This window comes from Pyxicephalus adspersus, chromosome 8, assembly GCF_032062135.1.
Source record: "Pyxicephalus adspersus chromosome 8, UCB_Pads_2.0, whole genome shotgun sequence".
Lineage (NCBI taxonomy): Eukaryota > Metazoa > Chordata > Amphibia > Anura > Pyxicephalidae > Pyxicephalus > Pyxicephalus adspersus.
The window spans coordinates 61,227,401-61,248,314 of record NC_092865.1 but is presented as its reverse complement, the minus strand read 5'-3'; the positions used below and the strand labels follow the sequence as shown (position 1 = coordinate 61,248,314).

General features: G+C 39.0%; 1 protein-coding gene across 4 annotated transcripts; it reads left to right on the top strand.

The window, feature by feature from the left end:
* Positions 1-719: 719 nt before the first annotated feature.
* Positions 720-20,691, top strand: ABHD6 (abhydrolase domain containing 6, acylglycerol lipase). 4 transcript variants are annotated; one of them, XM_072420883.1, is made up of 9 exons: positions 720-916; positions 9,560-9,695; positions 10,832-10,988; positions 11,274-11,387; positions 13,575-13,707; positions 14,396-14,556; positions 15,980-16,034; positions 17,468-17,568; positions 17,823-20,691. In XM_072420883.1, the coding sequence occupies exons 2-9, from the start codon at positions 9,577-9,579 to the stop codon at positions 17,997-17,999; spliced, it is 1,017 nt and encodes a 338-aa protein (XP_072276984.1). In that variant the 5' UTR covers positions 720-916; positions 9,560-9,576; the 3' UTR covers positions 18,000-20,691. The 4 variants fall into 4 exon arrangements, with proteins under 4 accessions (XP_072276984.1, XP_072276986.1, XP_072276987.1 ...); XM_072420885.1 differs by having other exon boundaries at positions 739-866; XM_072420886.1 differs by having other exon boundaries at positions 739-870.
* The last annotated feature ends 223 nt before the right edge of the window (positions 20,692-20,914 follow it).

The window sequence follows — 20,914 nt, the reverse complement described above, 5'->3', positions numbered from 1 at the left end:
TTTTGAGGGGGCTGGTACAGAAGTACAATTTGTACAACCCCAGACAACACTAAAAACACCTGGACAGAGCATGGAAAATGTATATATCTAAATATAAATATATATATATATATATATATATTATTACACAGTATTTATATAGCGCCATCATATTACGCAGCACTGTACAAAGTCCATAGTCATGACACTAACTGTCCCTCAAAGGTGCTCACAATCTAATGTCCCTACCATAGTCATATCTTATTTATATAGTTAAAGGCCAATTTTTTGGGGAACCCAATTATTTTTTATAATTGCATGTTTTATATATATAATTTATTTGTGTCATTATGTTTCACTGTCTCTGTCATTTGCAACCCCTATTCAAAGTACAGCGCTGTGTATTATATTGGTGCTATATAAATACTGTTATTTATTATTATTAATAATATTAATAATAATATTAGTAATTTTTTTTCTGTCTCAGTATTTTGGCCAGCTCTTCTCTCAGTTTATGTCCCCTATTTAATAAAATGTACAGAAAGTTTTGAAAAATCCTATCAATGGAGACCTATTTTTGTTCTGAATGTATCTATCCATTTTAATGTAACTATTGAGGATATTTTTCAGTCAGATTTACATTAGAACTTTATATGCAATCCATACAACGTGACTACACCGACAGCGCTACACTATGCCTGTAGGCGGCTCTGCTGTTGGAGCGCAGTGACTGCCATCTAGCGGCGGCTCGCAGTAATTTCAGTCGGCACACTGCTGCACTTCGATGCCTTTAAGGAGAGTGCGGCAGTTCCGGGTGTCATTCCTGCAGTGAGATCCCGGGACCGATCGGAGGATTTACCCCCCTACCCCAGGAGGAAGGGGTCGGGGTAGGTGAGACCCCCCCCCCCTCCTCTCTCTGCCCTGTTTCCTGTATCCGGTGAGCCTGATGTGTGTTACATTGTATCCCATGTCATTGTTGTGACACTTTGTGTGTTGTGTGTCCCTGGCATCCCCCACCACCATCCCCCACCATGCCACCCCTGTGCCAGGGAGAATGAATGGAGCTGTCATCATGCCACCATCATTATCTGCTGATCAGTGTCACATCAGTTGTCACCCAGAAATGTCTCCCATTGTGACAAGTTCTTCCTGCCCTGTACCCTGGCACTATGCCAGTGGGTGATCAATGGCCAGGAAACTGATTATTATTATTATGAATGTATTGATTATCATGTATGATGTGTATTGGTAATCTTACAGGGGCTGATGTGTCCCCTGTGCATTCTTAGCTGAGATTTGCTGTCAGAATTAATTCAGAATCAATACTGAGGTTGGAAGAATTCTGTAAAATTCCACCAGTCGTTATCTGAACATAGGAATGATGAACTAAGAGCGTCATTTGCCAAGTAGGGGAATTGATTGTGCATTGTTAGGTTACAATAAAGTTAGTACATTCAAAATAGGTACAGGTAGTCCCTGGGTTACATACGAGATAGGGACTATAGGTTTGTTCTTAAGTTGAATTTGTATGTAAGTCGGAACAGGTACATTACCAGGGACTACCTGTAAAGTGTTGGTGGTATAGTGTGTCCAGCCAGGAATGGTGTTCAGGCAACTCGGGCATTTGTACAGCTAGGAACACATGGGTAATGAATGGAAGTGGAAGTTTTTAGACCACTTTAGATCACCCTGCTTGTGTAACAGACAGAGCCGATATCACAGCAGAAAAAAGGGTTACTTCTGTACCAGGCCCTAATCAAAAGAGCTTTTCTGGAACATTGAGGAGGGGGGCCCAGGAAGTTTACCTAGTCTGGGGCCCAGAAATTAGAGAGAGTCACGGAACAATTGATAAGCTGAGCTTTCATTTAGTCTTGAACATTTGTAACAGCTCCTCTGGACTGATATGGATGATTCTGATTCCACTGCACACTGTGAGCTTCCTACAATGTGCATTAGAAGCTGCAACAAGTCAGAAAGAGCATCTCACCCGAATCTGAGCTCCCCTGGTCTGCTGTTTCCATTCATTGGAATTCAGTTCTTTCCTGAATGTTTAGTATTACAGGCGTTACCCAGAGAGGTCTGAATGCAGATACAGCCAACCCAACCCTATAGCCCCCCAGCTCAGCAATGTCTCTCATAATCTGTCTTCTACCCACACTTTGCTGGTGGGCCCATTTCTTACAGTCTCGGCCAAGACTTGCCAGGTCTTCCACTCCGCCGCCCCTCTGATGCAGTTGTGTGTAGGGGACATGGATTGATACTGGATGTGGACAATCAGTTTTTAGGATGGTGCCTTCCCTTTCCTGTTTCTTGCACTGATGCTTGTCTCCATGGCTAAGGAAGAATACCAGACAAGTATTTACTTAGATGATGGGTACAGACCGCAGCCCTGGGTACTTCAGGGGCCAAGGACTTAGAAAGACTCCTTAGGGGGTACATACAGATATCATGCAAGGGCCACCCGAAAGAGAAGCCTTCCAGTACATGGAATCTAAGGCAAATCTCTCACCTTTCTCTTCAGACTTAGGCTACACACACACATGCAATAATTATTGTTGGGAACGAATGACAAACGAGCATTCATCTGATAATTGTTGAACGAGGAATGTCGCTGGAAACGAACGTCCGTCTGCAGATCTGATTGGGCGACGATCGTTTGCTGTCTATTGTGTGTACGGTCCTTAGTGAGCGTAGATAGTTCTGTGATACACTTTCTCTGGTACGCGTCACTTCCCGCATGGTTCAAACGATTGTATCTAGTGTGTGTACATTATTTTTTGAATGTATTATTACCATCTTATCATATCGTTACAGCATGTAGAGAATCGTGCACTATACACACAGAAGTCTCCTTATTATCAGCCATGTTGCTGTGTTTTTTGTTTGTTAGGTCGCCTTAGATCAGGGAGTAGCATGAGCACCAACTTTTTTTCCACTGGCTCTCCTACCAGCCCGCTCACCTGTTGGATCTCAGTATCCATGTGTAGGTTCTGATTCCAACACTGGATGAAATTGTCCTCAACAGCACCGCCATCAGAAACTTCTGGACCCCATACTAAGTACATTTCTTGAACCTCTTTCCCCCATGTCTAAAAGTTCCATCATTGCAAAAGTCAGGCCTCCCATTTCCTCCCCTAATGCAAACCTGTCAGGGACAAGTAAGTTTTCCAAAATTTAGGTCTAGCATGTTAATACACCATCAAACTACATTCATGAGAATAGATTAAACAGAAAAAAAGATCATTCTATGCTGCCAATGAAAACGCAGCAACACTCTAATGAGGTCAACATATAATAATAATAATTAATAGTTCTCTTTTATTTTTGTCAGTATGTTTACTGCCTTCGCATGTTCTTGTAAAGTGCCTGATTTGCTCTTAGTGCCACCTGTCCCTTTAAATCTGAGTGTTTTAGAGTAGGGGGTTATGGAATGCTAATTCTAATTCGTAGTTTCAACTTTATGTACTCATATATAGAGAATACCTCATTTATGTTTTATACGCATATCTCGTGTTTAGCTGAAATTTGGCTAAATATGTTCTTGCAGAACGGTGCCAGAGATGTAAACGTGATTATAATCATGGTAAGAAAATCAAGCTTAAGTCATGTGGATGTTCCCATGTGATACCTTGTGTCCCATTTATACTATTGTGCATGTGATATATTGCCATTAGATGTAGTGCCCGTTCACCAGTGCATGCTTAGTTACTGATTGTAAGGCTTCCCAACAAGACTCAAACGCCATTACAAAAGCTTGTTCTGAGGGCAGTGTTCAGTTCAGAATTTCTCCTAACTTTTTCATCTTCTTTGGATTGCCCTGAGGAAGTTGGTCCTGGTTCTGCCCTGACCTCCCAAAGCACCTTATGGGTCGGTGAAAAATCTAACATGGCTTTAGTGGTAGCAAGGCAATGCAGGGGTAGAAATTAACCAAAACACATCCACAAAGTTCCTCTTATTTCTGTTGGACTGATATTTTAACCAATAGCTAATGAAGGCCATTCTGATCCACCTCATGCTTGTAGTCAGTATAGGGCAGTGGTTGCCAACCGTTCCGACCTCATGGACCACTAAATCTACGGAACCTGGATCATACATGAGCGGGAAGCTGTGTGTTACTCTAAAGGGAAGAAACCTCTCATGGAGTGACATCATGATGCCAGACCTGCCCACTCAACAAAAGTTGTGCCCACAGCCCTGCGCTGCTGTCCCCCCAGAATGTTTAGCAAGCAGGTCAGAGCCTGCGATGGCAGAGTGGACGGACCTCGCGGAACCTCTGATGTTCCATGGACCGCCGGTTGGCGACCTCTGCTATAGAGTCCCCCACAGTTACAAATCCAAGCTGGATGTCTAGTAAGTGATCCTGGATCTGCCAAAGAAGGAGGAACTTTGACATTCTTGTTTCTGACATAGCTCTTTACGCCTGGAAGTTGTATGCTGGTCAACTGGAGCTCTCCCTTACTTCTCACCTTTTGATAAGCTGACCGGGAAGAGGAAAGCTCTCTAAAAGCTACAGAAGTAAAGTTAGGTAGAGGAATTGAAGAATGGCATAGGGACAGACATTGTGGAGGTCTTGCCCCTTACTTTAAAAGGCTCGTAGGGGCCCTTCTCATGATCACTATCTAGCCGATCATCCACTATTGGCTTTCTCTTCTTGGTCTTTCCTGAGCTCCAGAAAGGAAGACAGGTGGAGAAGATCACCTCCATTTAGAAGTTAAACTTTTAGGTGAGCTGCTTAGGGCACGAGCTAATGGAGGTGTGGGGGGCTCCTAATGTGCACGTAGAATTCTGAAGTAAAGGACGGGGGTCCTAATGTAATTGTGGGGCCCTAATGTAAAGGTGGGATGTAAACAGAGGCTCCTAATGTAAAGGACTGTGATATACGGGAAGAGGGGGGTGGTGTCTGATGTAAAGGGGAGACACTTATGTGAAAGGTGGGGTCCAGATGTCTGATTTCAAAGGGGAGACCCTATAGAAAGGGTGAGCTCTTATGTAAAGGGTGGACTCTGATATTAAGGGGGCTCCTAATGTGAATAGGAAAACTCTGATGTAAAGAGGTGTTGTAAGGATGGGTTCCTGACACGAAGGAGCTTGTCTTAGAGATAGTAGGGGTCCTGTAAAAAAAATTGTGCTGGAGTCCATAGATCTGTAGCTGGAAGAGTAGATCAGCCGTAGTGCAGAGTGGCTTATGGAAAGGGGGCCCATGTCCAAATTCCCATTTGGGCCCATAGGCCAATGCCATTGCCTATTGCCTTTGTCAACTTTCTGTTATTTTCCCACACTTCCTGTCTGGTACAAATGTCTCCCCAGGGCAACAAGAGAGGTTAAGAAAGCATTTTTAAGAAAGCATTAACATATTTCCCCATTCTATCCAAAACATAAATTAGGTTTTGGGTATAGGTACACTTTAATGATAATATATATTTATATACTGTTGTGTAGTATATTATTACATATCAGTAACTTCATTATACAAATGTGTACCATTACTATGACTGAAGTGCAGGTCTGGGACCTGGTTATGCTTTCTGATAGAGGTACCGGAACTGCCTTATCAGAGTAGAGAATGACAGCGATGGCAATCTAATTTCCTGAAAAGTACAACTTGCAGTTCATAGTTCGACAAAAGAGTTAACAAAGTTACTAGAAATTTCTGAGCCATTAAGTTTATCTTGTTAGAGTTCTTTCATTATCAGCTATGCAATGAGCAAAGGTGGTTCAGTATGTGAGAGGTCAGGGCTGAGTAATAGTGCCATCCGGGCTGCATTCTCCAGCACTGCATTATCCTTGCTGAGCGCTCTCAGTGCGGGAGGAATACAGAAAGCCGGAGGGGAAATCCTGGAAGAGCAGACGATTGCTGTTTGCTTGAGTTACACTGTAAGACCGTGAGATTTGCAGCTCTGCTAACCTGAATATTGCTGATTATACTAAGAAAACTGCTGACAGAATGGGACCGACTGCGGCAAGCTCCATACACACAGTGCAGCTATAAAGGGGTCATATACAGCGTTATGGGCTGGGCACTTACCTTCATATTTACTCATCAGTGTTATTAGACCCTTATGGTTTATTAGTTCCTCTCTATAGCTACATTGGATTTGTGGTATTGGCACAATACAGGTATATACTGTGGGATGGGATCTTTTTCTTCTGCATTGGAGATGTTATATTGATCGGGTTATGTTGTGGGAACATTGATCACAGTCCATACGATCATTGATCATAGTGATCACAGAATAGGTGGAGTATGTCACAGTGGATATGGTATTGATGAATAACTGTGGTCCTCAAAACTCATCTGTCTTGTTTTAAACTCATTCATGAGATTTCTGTTTTTATTGATTACAGAGTACTTTGAATCCACACAGGAATTTCTTTTTATATTATATTTTTTATTTACGTAAATGATAATAGATGTGCCTCTTGTTTGGTGCTGAGGTATCTGGGCGAGAGAGGTACCTTAAGCCAATTTTATTTTATTAATTCCGGAAGTATTACCTGCAGTGTTCCTCATAAGGGAGATTCATTCTCACTATCATTGTGATCACTGGGAATAAAAATAAAGGAGTTTGCTGTCACCAGAAAAGGGAAAGTGAGGGAAAATCTTCCAATGGAGACATTTGTTTCAGTGAAATCTAAACATGTTAGGAGAAAAGTATAGAGAGGAGTTTTATTTGGGCAGATGAATGAGTTTTGTCATATAGTTGTAGTGTAAGTTTAAACACAACGTAATAATATTAATAAATCAGGCTGATACATCAAATAAATAGAACAAATGGGTATTATATATATTTTGTGGAACTGTAGTGTTAATTCAGTATCAATTTACAGAGTTACAGAGTTCACAGTCTTACTAAACAAATTCATTCCTAGTTTAGTCTGGAGATGGAGTAACAGAGGTCTCTAAGCCCGATATGTTTCGGCTATTGTGCTTCAGGGGTTATTTGCCGAGACCAGTATGCTATAGGAGTGCTATAGGAGTGTACAGGTAGTGCCCGGGTTAAGGACATCCGACATACGGACAACTCCTAGATACCAACGGGGCTTTCCTTTTTGTTAGTGTGCAGGACAGAGGCTTTATGGTAGGGCGGCTCGCATGACTTGCAGAAGTGTGAGCTATTCTGCAGCCTCTTGTAACTCTTTGATGACCAAGACAAACTCTGCAGTTTTCACATATGAAAGCACAGCTTGCTCCAGAATGTCTAGGCTCCATAAAGTGTTTTTTTTTTGCTTTGTTTTTTTGCTTTGTGATTACCTCATAATAAGGATTTTTTTTCAGTAACTGACACCACACTGCCTAATATTATGTTGAGACAAACATCTGTCTTAATTGCATTTATTAAAACAATATACTTGTTCTGAAGAATGAATGTGAGCGCAGAGCCTCCCGGGATACCTATGTCAAGCATCCCTGGAAGCTCTTGGCTGCTCTTTCTGCACATGCCTGAGCATTTGAAAAGTACAACTTGCATAACTAGCATTATGTAGTGACCAATACAGGTAGTCCTTGAGTTAAGGACATCTGACATATGGACGACACCTAGATACAAACGGGCTTCCCTGCTCGTTCGTGTGCAGAACAGAGGGTTGAAGGGGGGAAGGGGGCAGTTTGCATGACTTGCAGAAGAAACCTTTTGCTAAACACAGCTGAGGTTGTGGGTGATGAGCTTTTCTGCAACCTAATGTAACTCCTAATGACCAAGACAAACTCTGCAGTTGTTTCATTTTGCATATCAAAGCACAGCTTGCTCCGACTTACATACAAATTCAACTTAAGAACAAACTTACAGTCCCTATCTCGTATGTAACCCGGGGACTACCTGTATAGACACAATTGGAGCTGTGCAGTCATGTGGGACTGATCACTCCTTAATGTTACATGTGTAACCGACTTCATAAGGATCATTGTGTCCCATTTGTTAAGTGATAAATTGCTAGTAAGTTGCTGCAGTCTAAAAAGTGAGTGCTGGCAAATGGATAAATCTCTCGGTGTCAAGAGATTGAAATTGAGAAAAATTGCCCATACAGCTCACACATAAAGGGAATTACATGAAGAGTGCTGTTGCATGTAGCAGTTCACTGATTACATTAAGCAATGCTTTAGCCAAGGATTAATGATTCTGTACAATACTGTATCCACATAATACACAGCCTTTATAAAGAACTACATAGAAGTGTTGAGAGCTCGGTGCTCTCTATGCTGCAATAGTAAAGGCTTTTTGTGCATTGTTTCAGCTTTGCATTGTGACATGGTAGACACCGCAGAGCCAAAAAACAAACTGACACTTTATATGTCATGGATTGTACTCTCTGTATTTCCTACATCTGTACATCTGTGGCTACTCTGAGGGGCTTCCACTCTTTCCATTGGGTGTTTTTAGCTATTTTATATCATAGAAAACTCAGTAGGAAAAGCCAAGATATGCAAACGTGGGGGGAACAACTAAAACACCCAGATGGACAGGAACAGAGCAGGAATTTTGGCATGGGGATCTCACAGCTGGAGTTTTCAAGACGTAAAAGAAAGCCAGGTGCCTGTCAGGCTGTATGTATTCCTAAAATATTACTTGTGAATGGATTGAGCCTTTAACTACATTGAATGGAAATTGGTATTTTGGGATGGTCATACAGTAGAAATATAAATTAGTTTTTTTGTATGCCACCAGATGTAAAATATTCAGATACTGGTTCCACTGTACCACTGCTTATCTGAAGCCCTTAGACTTCAATATCAGGAATAAGTGTATGGCATCTTCAATGCACAATGACTGTAGTGAGGCCCCCCCCACATAAACAATTGCCTAACTTAGGCTACGTACACATGTCAGATGATTCTCATCTGATAATCCTCTCAGGGCTGATATCGGACGAGGATCTGGTATGTGTACAGCGCTCGTTGTCTGTCGTTCCAACACACTTCCGGTGGATCCACGTTTGATGAATGATCATAATCTCCATAGAGCAGCACTCGTTCATGCATTGTGCGGCCTTTTGATGTTGGAAAAGATCGTGAAGGATCCTAACCCTAATTAGGTGTATGCAGCCTAAGGGTTGACTACGTAATAGAACCTTGAATCACCCAACAACAAAAATATAGCCAACGTGTTTCAGGTGTCCAACAAAATCCCCCTTTATTAGGGTTAGTAAATACTTTGGTAGTAATATTAAATAGAATTTACAGTGACGACAACAGTGATTTCTGGAGGTTTCTAATATAAGCACGGATTAGGGAACACTCCAATGAAGCAGCACAAAGAATTTTAATTACGTTCAGCCGCAGAAATTGATGTAAATTGTATTTAGAATGAAAAAATTTCTTGCTTAATCATAACTAATAAAAATACATAACTATTGGAAATTAATGTTCCTAGGGGAAGGCACGTAAAAAGAAATCTTTTATTGTGGATAATTTGTTGTTTTTTTTAATGCTGGAAAATTTGCTGTTAATGATTCTTATATTGTCCGCCCATTTATATCATGCATATGGAATTATAGAGATTTGTGCCAAGGCTTTGTATGAAGATGTATGGTAAGCAGAATAAGTGATGTGCACTAAATTCTGGATCCTGTCTTTTCTTTCAAGCTCTGACCACAAGGATCATGGACCTGGATGCACTGAATATGTTTCTCATAGCTGGAGGTACTTTGCTGATCCCGATTTTGGCTTTTGTGACTTCCTTCTTCCTGTGGCCCGCTGCTCTTATCAAGATCTATTATTGGTAAGGCTTTCATTAAAATAGCTGTACTAATAAATGTGTAAAAGTAAATGTACCCATTGTATTGCAGAGTTTTAGCTTATGTTGCCTGGAGTGTGTGGTGGTATGGTGATTGAGATTATCACAAATGTGCATTGGTGACCAGTTCTCTTTAGAATTAACCCCATTTATCCAAGACCCTACGTTTTTCTTTAGCTAAGCCCTTAAAGAGTAGCTGAACCCTGAAAGCTGTTCCCAAAAATGCAGACAGCAAAGGACTAGTTCACTGTATTACCTGTAGTCTCCTAAAACTGATCATTCCCATTTAACATGCCTTGTTCTGCACTGTCTTTCTATGGAGGTGCCATCTCAGGAGAGACAGGGATTTGCTTGTTACGACCTCCAGCAAGAAGAATAGTCCACGACCTGTCATTGCTGCAGGGATTGGTGCCACCTTCTTCACTAGCGACTCCATGCTGGACTTCCACGGAGACACGATCCCCCTCGCTAATGCCCAGAAGTAACATTATCTCAGGCACCTTCCTTCGTGTGTGGAGACACCACACAGAGCCAAGCTCTAAGCTCTGTGCCATGCGCATGCACTGTGTAGTTTAGAGCAAAAACAAAAAGACAGCAGGAGATAGTTAGACATTGCATGTCAAATAGTACTACCTCCTGGTGTTTTTTCAGTTTAGGTCAGCTTTAACATTTTCAGAGAGGCAATATTAATGTAGAGCTTTCACCCTTCTGCTTATCTTGCATAAAAAGTATTGCCACCCCAAAGCTAACAGTCCAGAATAGAAATGCACCCTTGGTCAAACAGCACTCCAGTAAGCTGATGTTTTTACTGTACCTGTTTCTTTCTGTAAACATTTAGAGATATTTTGTGCCTAGCACCATGCCCATGATCCTAGCAAAAGACAAATATTCAAGGGGGTCAAGCCATGAAACTTTTGGGTTTCTAGAAGTTAGGTGCTAACCAAAATCCATATTTCTCCAAATTATACAATCTAACTATTGTGTTTATCTCTGTACATGATTTGACATGGTCATAGCACAACCATAGGCCTTAGCTTTATCATAGCTTAGTCTTGCAATAAATTTGATTATATTGAATTGTGTAACTGAATTCCAGCATTGATATACACTATTTCCTTCAGGTACTGGCGCAGGGCCTTGGGGATGCAGGTAAAATATGCAAACTACGGAAACTACAGATTCTGCTACACATGCCGAGGTAGACCGGGGCCCAAACCATCTATCCTCATGTTACATGGATTCTCTGCCCATAAGGACATGTGGCTGGCTATTGCCAAGGTGAGAAAGAATTATTTCAGTCTTATTCATTGTAATATTAATTGACCTATAGTTCTATAATAATTCAGGTGATTGAAAACCTGAGTGCAAAAGATGGAGCAAAACTGAACCTTTATTTACCATAATGGTACTTAGGACCATAGATATTAGGGAGTAATCAAACTTTAAGTTTATGGTAATTGTTTAAAATTAATAATTAAGTAAGGTAATTGTTTAAAATGAATAATTAAATAATAATGCTGTCTCTCTTACTGATAGCTGATTTATGTTTTTTTTTATTTGCAGTTCCTTCCTAAGAACTTTCATCTGATTTGTGTTGACTTACCTGGTCATGAGGGAACCACACGCTCACCTTTAGATGACTTCTCAATCAGTGGGCAGGTGAAACGAATACACCAGGTATATAATTTTTCTAAGTCATGTATGTCAATGTTCTGTATTTGTCTGTTCTGTAATATTTGTTCTGGGAACATTATTACTAGCACTGACAATAAAACTGTTTGCTGTCTGCCATTTAGGAATTTTGCTTCTTTCCACTTCCAAAGCCAGCTTCCACACAGCAAGGCTGCACTAATAAATCAAATATATATTATACAATTAGGAATGCTGTAAATATGCCAAAATTAATGCTCAGGAAAATATTAAATAATGTTTTTTAAGTGTTTTCTGTACTTAATGAAAATGTTCTTAGACTAATACTGAAGATGAGTGCAGCCATTGCTTATACAGGGCTCACTAGCTATTTATGTAAAGATCATCACTCTTCTTTATCAAGTGGCCCTCAGCAGTTCTCCCACCCTAAATTATTTTCTGACTTTCTAAAAAAAATATCATTTGATGGTATGTATAAAAACTGAGGACAGCCAAGGGCCTAAGCTTCGTTTAACCTTGAATCCCTGCTCAACACAACTAAGTAACTGTTCCATAAAAGTATTTTGTAAATGTAAATTTGATGTGCGGACTCACAACACAATCACATTAACAGCACTCTGATAAATTGCTCTTGCTGATAAACACATGTCACATTCTCTTGTAGAGATCTGCTACTGCTCCCTAATTCTTTTCAGATTAAAATCTTCTCTGTCATGCTGCGTCTAAGATGATTACATTCCATCTGCTTCATCTTTCACTTACCAGAAGGAATCAAAAGGCTCAGGCAAAATTCAATAACTAATAAAACACATCCTCCTAAATCTGTGTTATGATTGTTATCCCTTCTGCGAATGTATTGTCATTGTAACCTAATTACCTGAAAATGTTATTAACTCATACACCTATCCAATACCATCTAAAATTATTTTAAACAATACAAATGAGTTATCTCATATCAGTACTTTATTTTTTTTATTGTGGCATTCATTTTGTCTAGTGGTGACAATACTTATTAACTCCCCATGTTTGCCCATATTTTTATTTTGTTAATAACCAAAACTCTGAGCATTTAGAACTTTGGATCAATTTTTTTTAAGTTTCTAAGCACCACTTTGCAGCTCCTAGAAACTTCAAGCACAAAAATATATCTATGTGATTTTCAAAAAAAAACAAACCTTAGTTGTCAGATAGCACCCGTATAACCGATCACACCGTAATATCCATGTCTAGCTTAATTGAAACTGAGAGGTGCACTTTAAAGCACCTAGAGTTGTCAGCCAGAGGTATGTAAACCACATCCATGATATTTAACGGGTATTACTCTTTGCCAGATTACATTGTAAGAAAAAAATTAGGAGTTTCTCAGAAAATGTAAATGCTTTAAAGGGTAATAAAAATGCATGTCTTAGGAGCACTTGAACTATATTTTTTTATTCTTTATTAAAATTAGAAGCCTCCATCAGATCCTTCTCTGCCTCTTCTTTCCCCTTAGCAGTCCATGATTAGTCAAAACTTGCCCTTCTTCCTGGTCCATGGATGGCTTTTACTCTTACTTCTGTCTCCTTTCCCACATCCATGATCTACATTGCCTCCATTTTCCTCCTCTCCCCCTCCCTATCCATCCATGACCAGCTCCTATTCTGTCTCATCTGATTTCCCCAAACCATAATCAACTTTCGCTCTGCCACCTCCGTCTTCCCCGTTATCCATGATCAGCACCTACTCTGCCTTCTTTCTTTTTCCACTAGTAAATAAAAAGCTCCCCTGCTATCTCCCTTCTCTTCCCCAGCTGTTTTTCTGTCTATATTTGTTTCCCCTGGTCCCTCGTTTGCTCCCACTCTGCCTTCCTTCCTATGATAAGCTTCTTCTCTATCTTTAATTTCTTACTTCTAGCCCATTATCAGTTGCCTCTCCTTTTTTCCTCTTGGTTCATCACCAATTCTCACTCTTTTTTATTTCCCCTATTCACAGATCCGCTTCTGCTTTGCCCCCTCTTTGTACTGATTTGTGTCTATTTCTAAATCTGCTTTTGATGATCCATGTTGGTTACCCTTCTTTTGTACCTTATAACACTTTTCTGTCTTTTCCAATGACATGCCTAAAATGATGTTGTTGTAAAATGTTAAAGTTTAATAACCTAAAATTATTACAAGAAAAGCTACTTTGCAAATAGTTAATGTCACATTTTAGGTAACAGATTTTCTTTCTTGACAGTTTGTTGAGAGCATAAATTTGAACAAGAGGCCTTTCCATCTTGTTGGTACATCAATGGGTGGGTGTGTGGCTGGCGTATATGCTGCTCAGTATCCAAAAGACATCTGCAGTGTGACCCTCATTTGTCCTGCAGGTAAATAACAGTAGTTTTGACTTCAGGAATGGAACAATAATTTTTTTTTATTATGTAAGGTATCTCTATAGGTTTTTGTCTCATTAGTACAATTATATGAATTTCCCTTTGCATTCATAGGCAAATGGCAAATGGTAAATGGTTCATAGGAAGAATATCACCCAACTTTAAAATGTTTACAAATATAATTATCATTTTATTACCAAATTTATACATTTTTTTAGATTTTGAAATACAGTATATGGATAATTTTTTAACTTTTTTATTTTCTTACTGTTTACCTTCTGGTGACTTTAGTTTACCTTCCCCATTCCTATCTACCCCCCTCATCCTGCTGCAGCAAAATACCATATAAATATACCCCATGAGTGTGCCTATTAAGCACCAATGGCCACCACGTGTGACTGTGACTCCATGTTCTGGTGCCTACCAATTGCCTGTTTAAGCACAGAGTAATGGGTAGGCATTTTTTTATCTGCACTAGCCCAGCAGGTTGATGACCCAACTGGATAAAATAGGCAAGTCTCTAAAGCTAGCAATAGCTTTAATATGTATAGTCAGCTTTAATATGTATAGTCAGCTTTAAATAAACATATTAAAAAATAGTTATGAATATAATTGAAGAAGTATGATTTTTTTTTTTTTACTTAGGATTTACATTTTTTTGTTTTGCCTCTCCACTAATCAGGTTTACAGTATCCGACTGAAAGCAAATTTCTTAAGCACCTGCAGGACTTAAAAGAATCTGGAGATGAAAATCCAAAAATCCCTCTAATTCCATCCACTGCAGAAGAAATGGAGCAGATGATGAAACTCTGCTCTTATGTCCGCTTTAAGATTCCACCTCAGGTAAGTGGTGCTGATTGCACAAGACACATTACACTTGGCTTCACTTTGGCTACGTAGACATGTCAGATGATTGTCAACTGATACAAGTTGTCAGGCTCGTCTCTGTTGAGAATCTGATATGTACATGATGTCTGATATCGTTCATGGATCTGTTCTGTTGGATCCATGAACGACAGACAATGAATGACCGCAATAGAAGTGAAGGGAGGAAAGCGCAGCAGGGTGCTGCTCTCTTGTTCTCCCCTTTCCATAGAATAGAACGGGACTGTATGTACATTGCTCGTTCATTTGTCTTTCAGCCTTAAAAGATCATTTCCAATGACAATAATTGAGTGTGTGATTGGATTAACCCTTCTGCTTTAAAAGTATGATTTTCTAGATCTGAATCTGATTAGTTGATTTGCAATATTAGTCACATTAATAAATAAGACTCATCACAGGGCCCCATGTCAAGATAGCTTTCTAAGCATTCTATTTTACAGACCCAGAAAATAATATAGTTTGTTAGATTTTACCACTTTGCATTTATTTCAGACCTGCTGCTGATACTTGAATATCTCACATTTCGGGTATCCTGAGCCAATGTGCATTTCATAATACACCATAATCTGAGCTATTTTCAGCCTTGTCTTAAAATCGCAGAGCACAGATGGCAGTGGGTAGCAGTGAGATTGACAGTCAAAACCATTTTTGTGGCTGTAGCTTTAGCCTTAAAAGTTAACTGTCACGTCTATCTTGGTAGGACGGATGCATATTGTAATTAGAAAATGTGGATTTATTCTTCATCCTAAACTTTTCTATGTTGTATGTTAAATTCCTATACTACATATAAAATTTATAAGTACATTTATAGGACAGAAAGATAAAGAAAGATGTTTCCTGTGGCTGGTGGGATACATCCCCTTTTACGTTTCCCGTTTTCATAAGACTAGAGCAGCATACTTGGTGTTCACTAGTTAACCCAGTCATGTATACAAAATTTCATTCATAGAGTAAAACTTTTCCAGTTATTAGTAAAACATTTTTGTTTGTTATGTTCCACTGATGCTCACAGTAGGAAGTTTCAGTATCAGAAGCAGTAAGCATGGCTAGGTGTGGACAGGTGCTGATTGACAATCTTCAGGCTTGGTAATAAACAGTGACAATGCTGGTAGCCAAGCCCCTCATCATCTTCTCATCCCATTGTAATGCAAGAAGGCACCGCCTATATGAGTGGGGCAGCATTCAGGAGCAGTTCAGCATTGTTTCTAAACCATCAAAAGATGGTTTCGAACTTCAGTGGCAGGCTCAGTTCCTATGCAATTATAATGCAATGCAACTACAACACATTATTTAATAGCATTCCATAATTCTACTAAAATTGAAAATATTGATTGTAACATATGTTTAATTTTTAATCCAAACTAAACGTTGTTATTCATAGGTGCTACAAGGACTCATCGATGTTCGCATTCCTCACAATGAATTTTACAGAAAGTGTAAGTGACATCAGTCTATCTACCATAGGAGATTAGAACATTACTGTATCAGGGCATTGATACTTCAAATGAGAACTAAGAAAGCCAGAGAGCAGACAGTAAAATGATAGGAGGTCAACCCTTCTCCTTAAAAATGCTTTAATAAATAAGTCAGAAAGAGTTAGATCTTAATCTCATTTGTTCTCATCTCTTCTGACCCATCCAAACCAACCTTTTATATTACAAATGTAGTATACATGTTTTATATACAACTAGGAATTATGGATATTTTATTATGTTGTAAAGTACGTTGAATAATAGTTTTTTTGGCAGAGAATTGAGACAGCATCTGAATTAATTTTGCATTTTATAAAGTGTAGGTTGGGAGACATAAGACACAACCAAACTGTTATTTTTTTAGGCCAACCTGTTTTTTAAAAAACCTCCATATATCAAAGTGGATTTTAAAGGCAGCTTTCCAATAATTAAAATTTTCCAAAATTTCAATACATTTATAATTTAATTGAACATTAAAAAGTTAGATATATCATTTGTCTTTATACGTTATCATTTGTCTTTTTACAAATATATAAATATACAAACAGTATGTAATCCGTCTCAATTTTGCATATTCTTCAGGCCTTATTAGACTGGCATAAAAAAATTAAATAAATCCACTTAAAACACTTCAGGTATTTGCTGCCATGTGATCTTCTTTAAATAACTTTCCTAATGGAGCTAGATGAGCAGTGGTATGTGTGGCCAGTCCTAAGCTTTTCTTTATTTGTATTGTAGGAAGGTTAGACAAGGTACATTTATCCAGTGTATCCCATTATCAAACCCACATCTTCCAAGTTTGTTTCTCTATATGCTGGAATATTCTTTTGTATTTCCAATTTACAGCTAGGGCAATTTAGGGAGAGTTTTTGGTGGATCGCCCTAGCTGTAACTCAGGAATACAAATCAATGAGATTTATCATTTGATTTTTGATGCCCATCCTTTAGATTCTGAAGAAGCAGAATCTGCGAAACGTGCTGAAAATTGAGACTGCTGTTTGTATGTTTATATTTTTTGTAAAATAGCTTTTTAATGCTCAAATACATTATAATTTTATTGAAATTTGGAAAATGTTAAGTAATGTTTGCCTTCCACTTTGGTATATAGGGGTATTATAGAGAGAAATTTGATGTGGCGCCATTGTGTCGCAGTTGTTTCGAACATATTAAATAAATATCAAGATGTTTTTTCAATTTAGTATTTTAGGACAGGTGTGATTTCCTGTCTGTTTTTAATTGTTGGGTGGATTAACTAATCTGAGGAGCTGCTCCAAATATTTAATTTTTGCAGAAATCATACCATAAATCTCCCACAAGATTTGCTTTAAGTGTGAGCATACTTTGATACTGTGGTTAGGTTATTAATGATGACTGTTATCAAACAATATTCCGTTTAGTGTTTTTAGATTTGGTTGATGAGAAATCACGTCACATTCTTCAAGAAAAGATGAACAAAATTACAGTTCCGGCCCAGATTATCTGGGGACGACAGGACCAGGTAGGTCTTATTTGTAGGTAATATAAAAATATATATACACGGAATGAATTTCATTCCTGGCTGTGTAGTGTGTTAGTTCTTAGTGCACTGTAAAAATTATAATATCCCCCCATGTTCTTAAACTCTAAAGCATCCCAAACTAGTTCTAAGTTCTACAACAATAACAACAACAAGTCTCTGCACTTTTGCAGTCCTTATTTGTTATTCCTAGCTCATACATAAACAACACTTCCTGTGGTTTTCTACTTTCACAGGTGCTGGATGTTTCTGGAGCAGACGTCTTGTCCAATGCCATACCTGGCAGCCAGGTGGAGATCCTGGAGAACTGCGGCCACTCAGTTGTGATGGAAAGACCCAGAAAAACAGCCAAGCTCATTACAGACTTTTTATCTTCCGTGCAAACCACAGAGAACAATAAAAAACATGATTAACAATCAGGAAATGGCTGGGGCAACTTGGTCCCCTATGTATACCATACTACTCTGAGTTTCTCAGGGCATCTTGTAGAACTTTTAGGAAAGTAGTTTAGTTCCTTGTGAACGCAAGACCAGAACTTTAGTATCTGCATGTAAAGACTACATGCAGACTTCTTCCAGTGTGTCAGTGACTTACTCCTATGCATGGGATGAACATGGTTGATTAAGGTCTCAATGATAAGCTCATAATGGTTGAAAAATCGACATGATCTTTGAAAATGTAAAGCCTGCGTTTATGATCCTGACACAAATCTAATTCACTGACCCAACACCATAAACTGTCATCAATGCAATATGATCATTTAAGCCTGTCTAAAATATGCAATGTGCTGCTGTTCCAGAAATGTTTGTTGATAGGGCCTGAAGGGAATAAGACTTCCCTCATAGTTATGCTGGTGAGTCATTGTGCAATAGACGTACCAGTCACATTTAGGCTGCTCAGATATACAAGTATGAGCACACTGCTATGGATGTGTGCAATTTTCCACATAAATATTTTGTTACTGTGCCTTCAAAGCAGCGTTGTGCAGAAGACACGATGCACCAATCAGCTTTGATAGTATGCGCACTGTGATCTGAGGTTTGCATGATGTTAATGATCAGAAGATTTGCACCACATATGCTTCCATGAAATATCACACTCAGAGGAATACAAATGAACATCCTGATATGCAATTTTTCATGTTCCCACCAGCCACAAGAGACTGAACAGTTTTGAAAAGTTGTATTTTAGTATTTTCCACTGGAACTGGAGATCATGTTGAGGTCTTTTAACTTAGATGTCATTTGCTAAGTAGAGTTAAATGTTAGGTTGATTTGATGATTCTACTATGATGTTATAATAGAATATTGGGTCTCATTCATCAAGCTGCAGTGACACATAAAGGGAGCTAAAGTGACCTCTATCACAACATGTGCTTGAAAGACTTTAGCATGCCTTGAATTAGAATTTTAGGCAAAGTACAAAAATACATATATGATGCCCTCTGGTAACAGCATCAACAGCTTTTTGGACTTGATTTAAAGAATTGAGCTCTGCACGTTGGGCCCAAAAAGTGCACCATAGGGCAAAGGTCACCAGTATTGACCATGGTCTCCTGAAACCTGAATCTTTTGCAATTATTTTAATATTTTTATTATTACTTTGTGGAGGAACCATCTTTGTAGAGGCAGGGAATTGCTTTCCTGTGTCAGAGCCTCCAGCAAGGAGAACAGTGAGAAGCACAGCAAGGACATCAATAAATCTCACTACAGGTCAACTGAGACTTGGGCTATGTACACACGTGCAATGGTTCTCGTCTGATAATCGGCTCAGGGCTGATATCGGACGAGAATCTGGCGTGTGTACAGTGCTTGTCGTCCATTGTCCTAAACGACCGTTCTGGCGATGGATGATGAGCGATCCTGATGCAACTGAAATGGGGAGAGCGCAGCAGGGTGCCTCTCCCGTGTTCTCCCCCCTCTCCTCTCCATAGAGCAGAATGGTGCTAAATGTGCAGAGCTCGTTCATGCATTGTGTAGCGTGTCCTTGGAAAGGATTGTGAAGGATCCTTTCCAACGACAATTATTGTACATGTGTACATAGCCTAACACTTACAGACAGCAGTGCCTTACATCTCACATTGTAGATATACAGCTATGGGGCTGCCGGCACATGCGTACCTAAACACCCTTATAGGACAGGAAGTGTACTGCTCTATTTCAGGACGAATTCTAGGCAAAAGGTAGATTTTCCATGGTACTGCTATGACACTTAGCTTTTAGAAGTCCCCTATAACATAGCAAATCCTTAAATTTATTTAAATAGCCAAGCTATCCATCAATAGTTTCAGTTACCATGGGTCAGGACATTTAACACTGATAGGTGCTTATTAGGGTCTCCATTCATTCATATGTATTTGCTTTAAAAGCAATAGACTTTCATTTGTTTGTCTTTTATTTAATTTACTTTTAAAATTAGATGGCCATTTAAAACTACTCTGTCTACAGGGTGCCATTCTGCAGGCTGATTTCACTGCAGAACAAACCTTGTTGTCACCCTGTTACAGAAAGTGTAAAAATAATGTATCTCCTGACATGATAGTAGAACTAATGGCGGAAAGCAAAAGCTGTTCATAATAATTCCATTACCATATTGTATATTACATTTCTGTTATAATTTTTAATATTTTGCCCATAGATCCACTTTGAGTGCTTCTGTTGCTAGATGAATCAGGCTTAGCGACACTTATGGTCTCTTTTTCATTTCCTGGAAACTTTTGAAGTCCTCTAAAACCACTTGTGTTTTCAGTTGGAATGTTGGGAAACACCTGGATTATGGACTGCGTATCTTACCGCCTCTAGCATCAAAGAGGACCAGTCGCTTTTAAATATTTTATTCTTCCACCTGTTTAAAAAAAAAAGAAAACTATTTGAAAGTACTAAAAGCAGAGGTTGTAGTGGAGGAGATCAACTAGTTTGTCAGTAGCATTAACTTATTTTGGTATGAGGAGTTGGCAAAAAAATGTACACTGCAACTAACAACCACTAAAGATTTATTAACAGCATAATCTTTAAGTGTGTCACAATTTCTGGTGACCACAACCCTTCCTAAATGAATGTATCCTGAACCAATAAACTACCTTTTGCATTGAAAGCAGAACAATCACACCTGTGAATCTCTTTTCTTTTTTGCAAACAGTTTAAATCCTGTTGGAGTGATTAAAGAGACTGCACACAAGGATATGTAATACTTATTGTCTGGTATTCTAGGCCCAGCACTGACCTAAACTGTTGCCTAGTATGGTATGAGATTATGATCCCTCTACAAAGAATACCTAGAATTATTGATAAAAAAGTAGATTGCTTAGTAACTCAGCAACTGAATGCAT

Coding starts and splice junctions, on each gene's coding strand:
- ABHD6 (XM_072420883.1), top strand. CDS start 9,577: ATGGACCTGGATGCACTGAATATGTTTCTCATAGCTGGAGGTACTTTG. Junction 11,388..13,574: donor AGGTGAAACGAATACACCAG/GTATATAATTTT, acceptor CTTTCTTGACAG/TTTGTTGAGAGCATAAATTT. Junction 13,708..14,395: donor GACCCTCATTTGTCCTGCAG/GTAAATAACAGT, acceptor TCCACTAATCAG/GTTTACAGTATCCGACTGAA.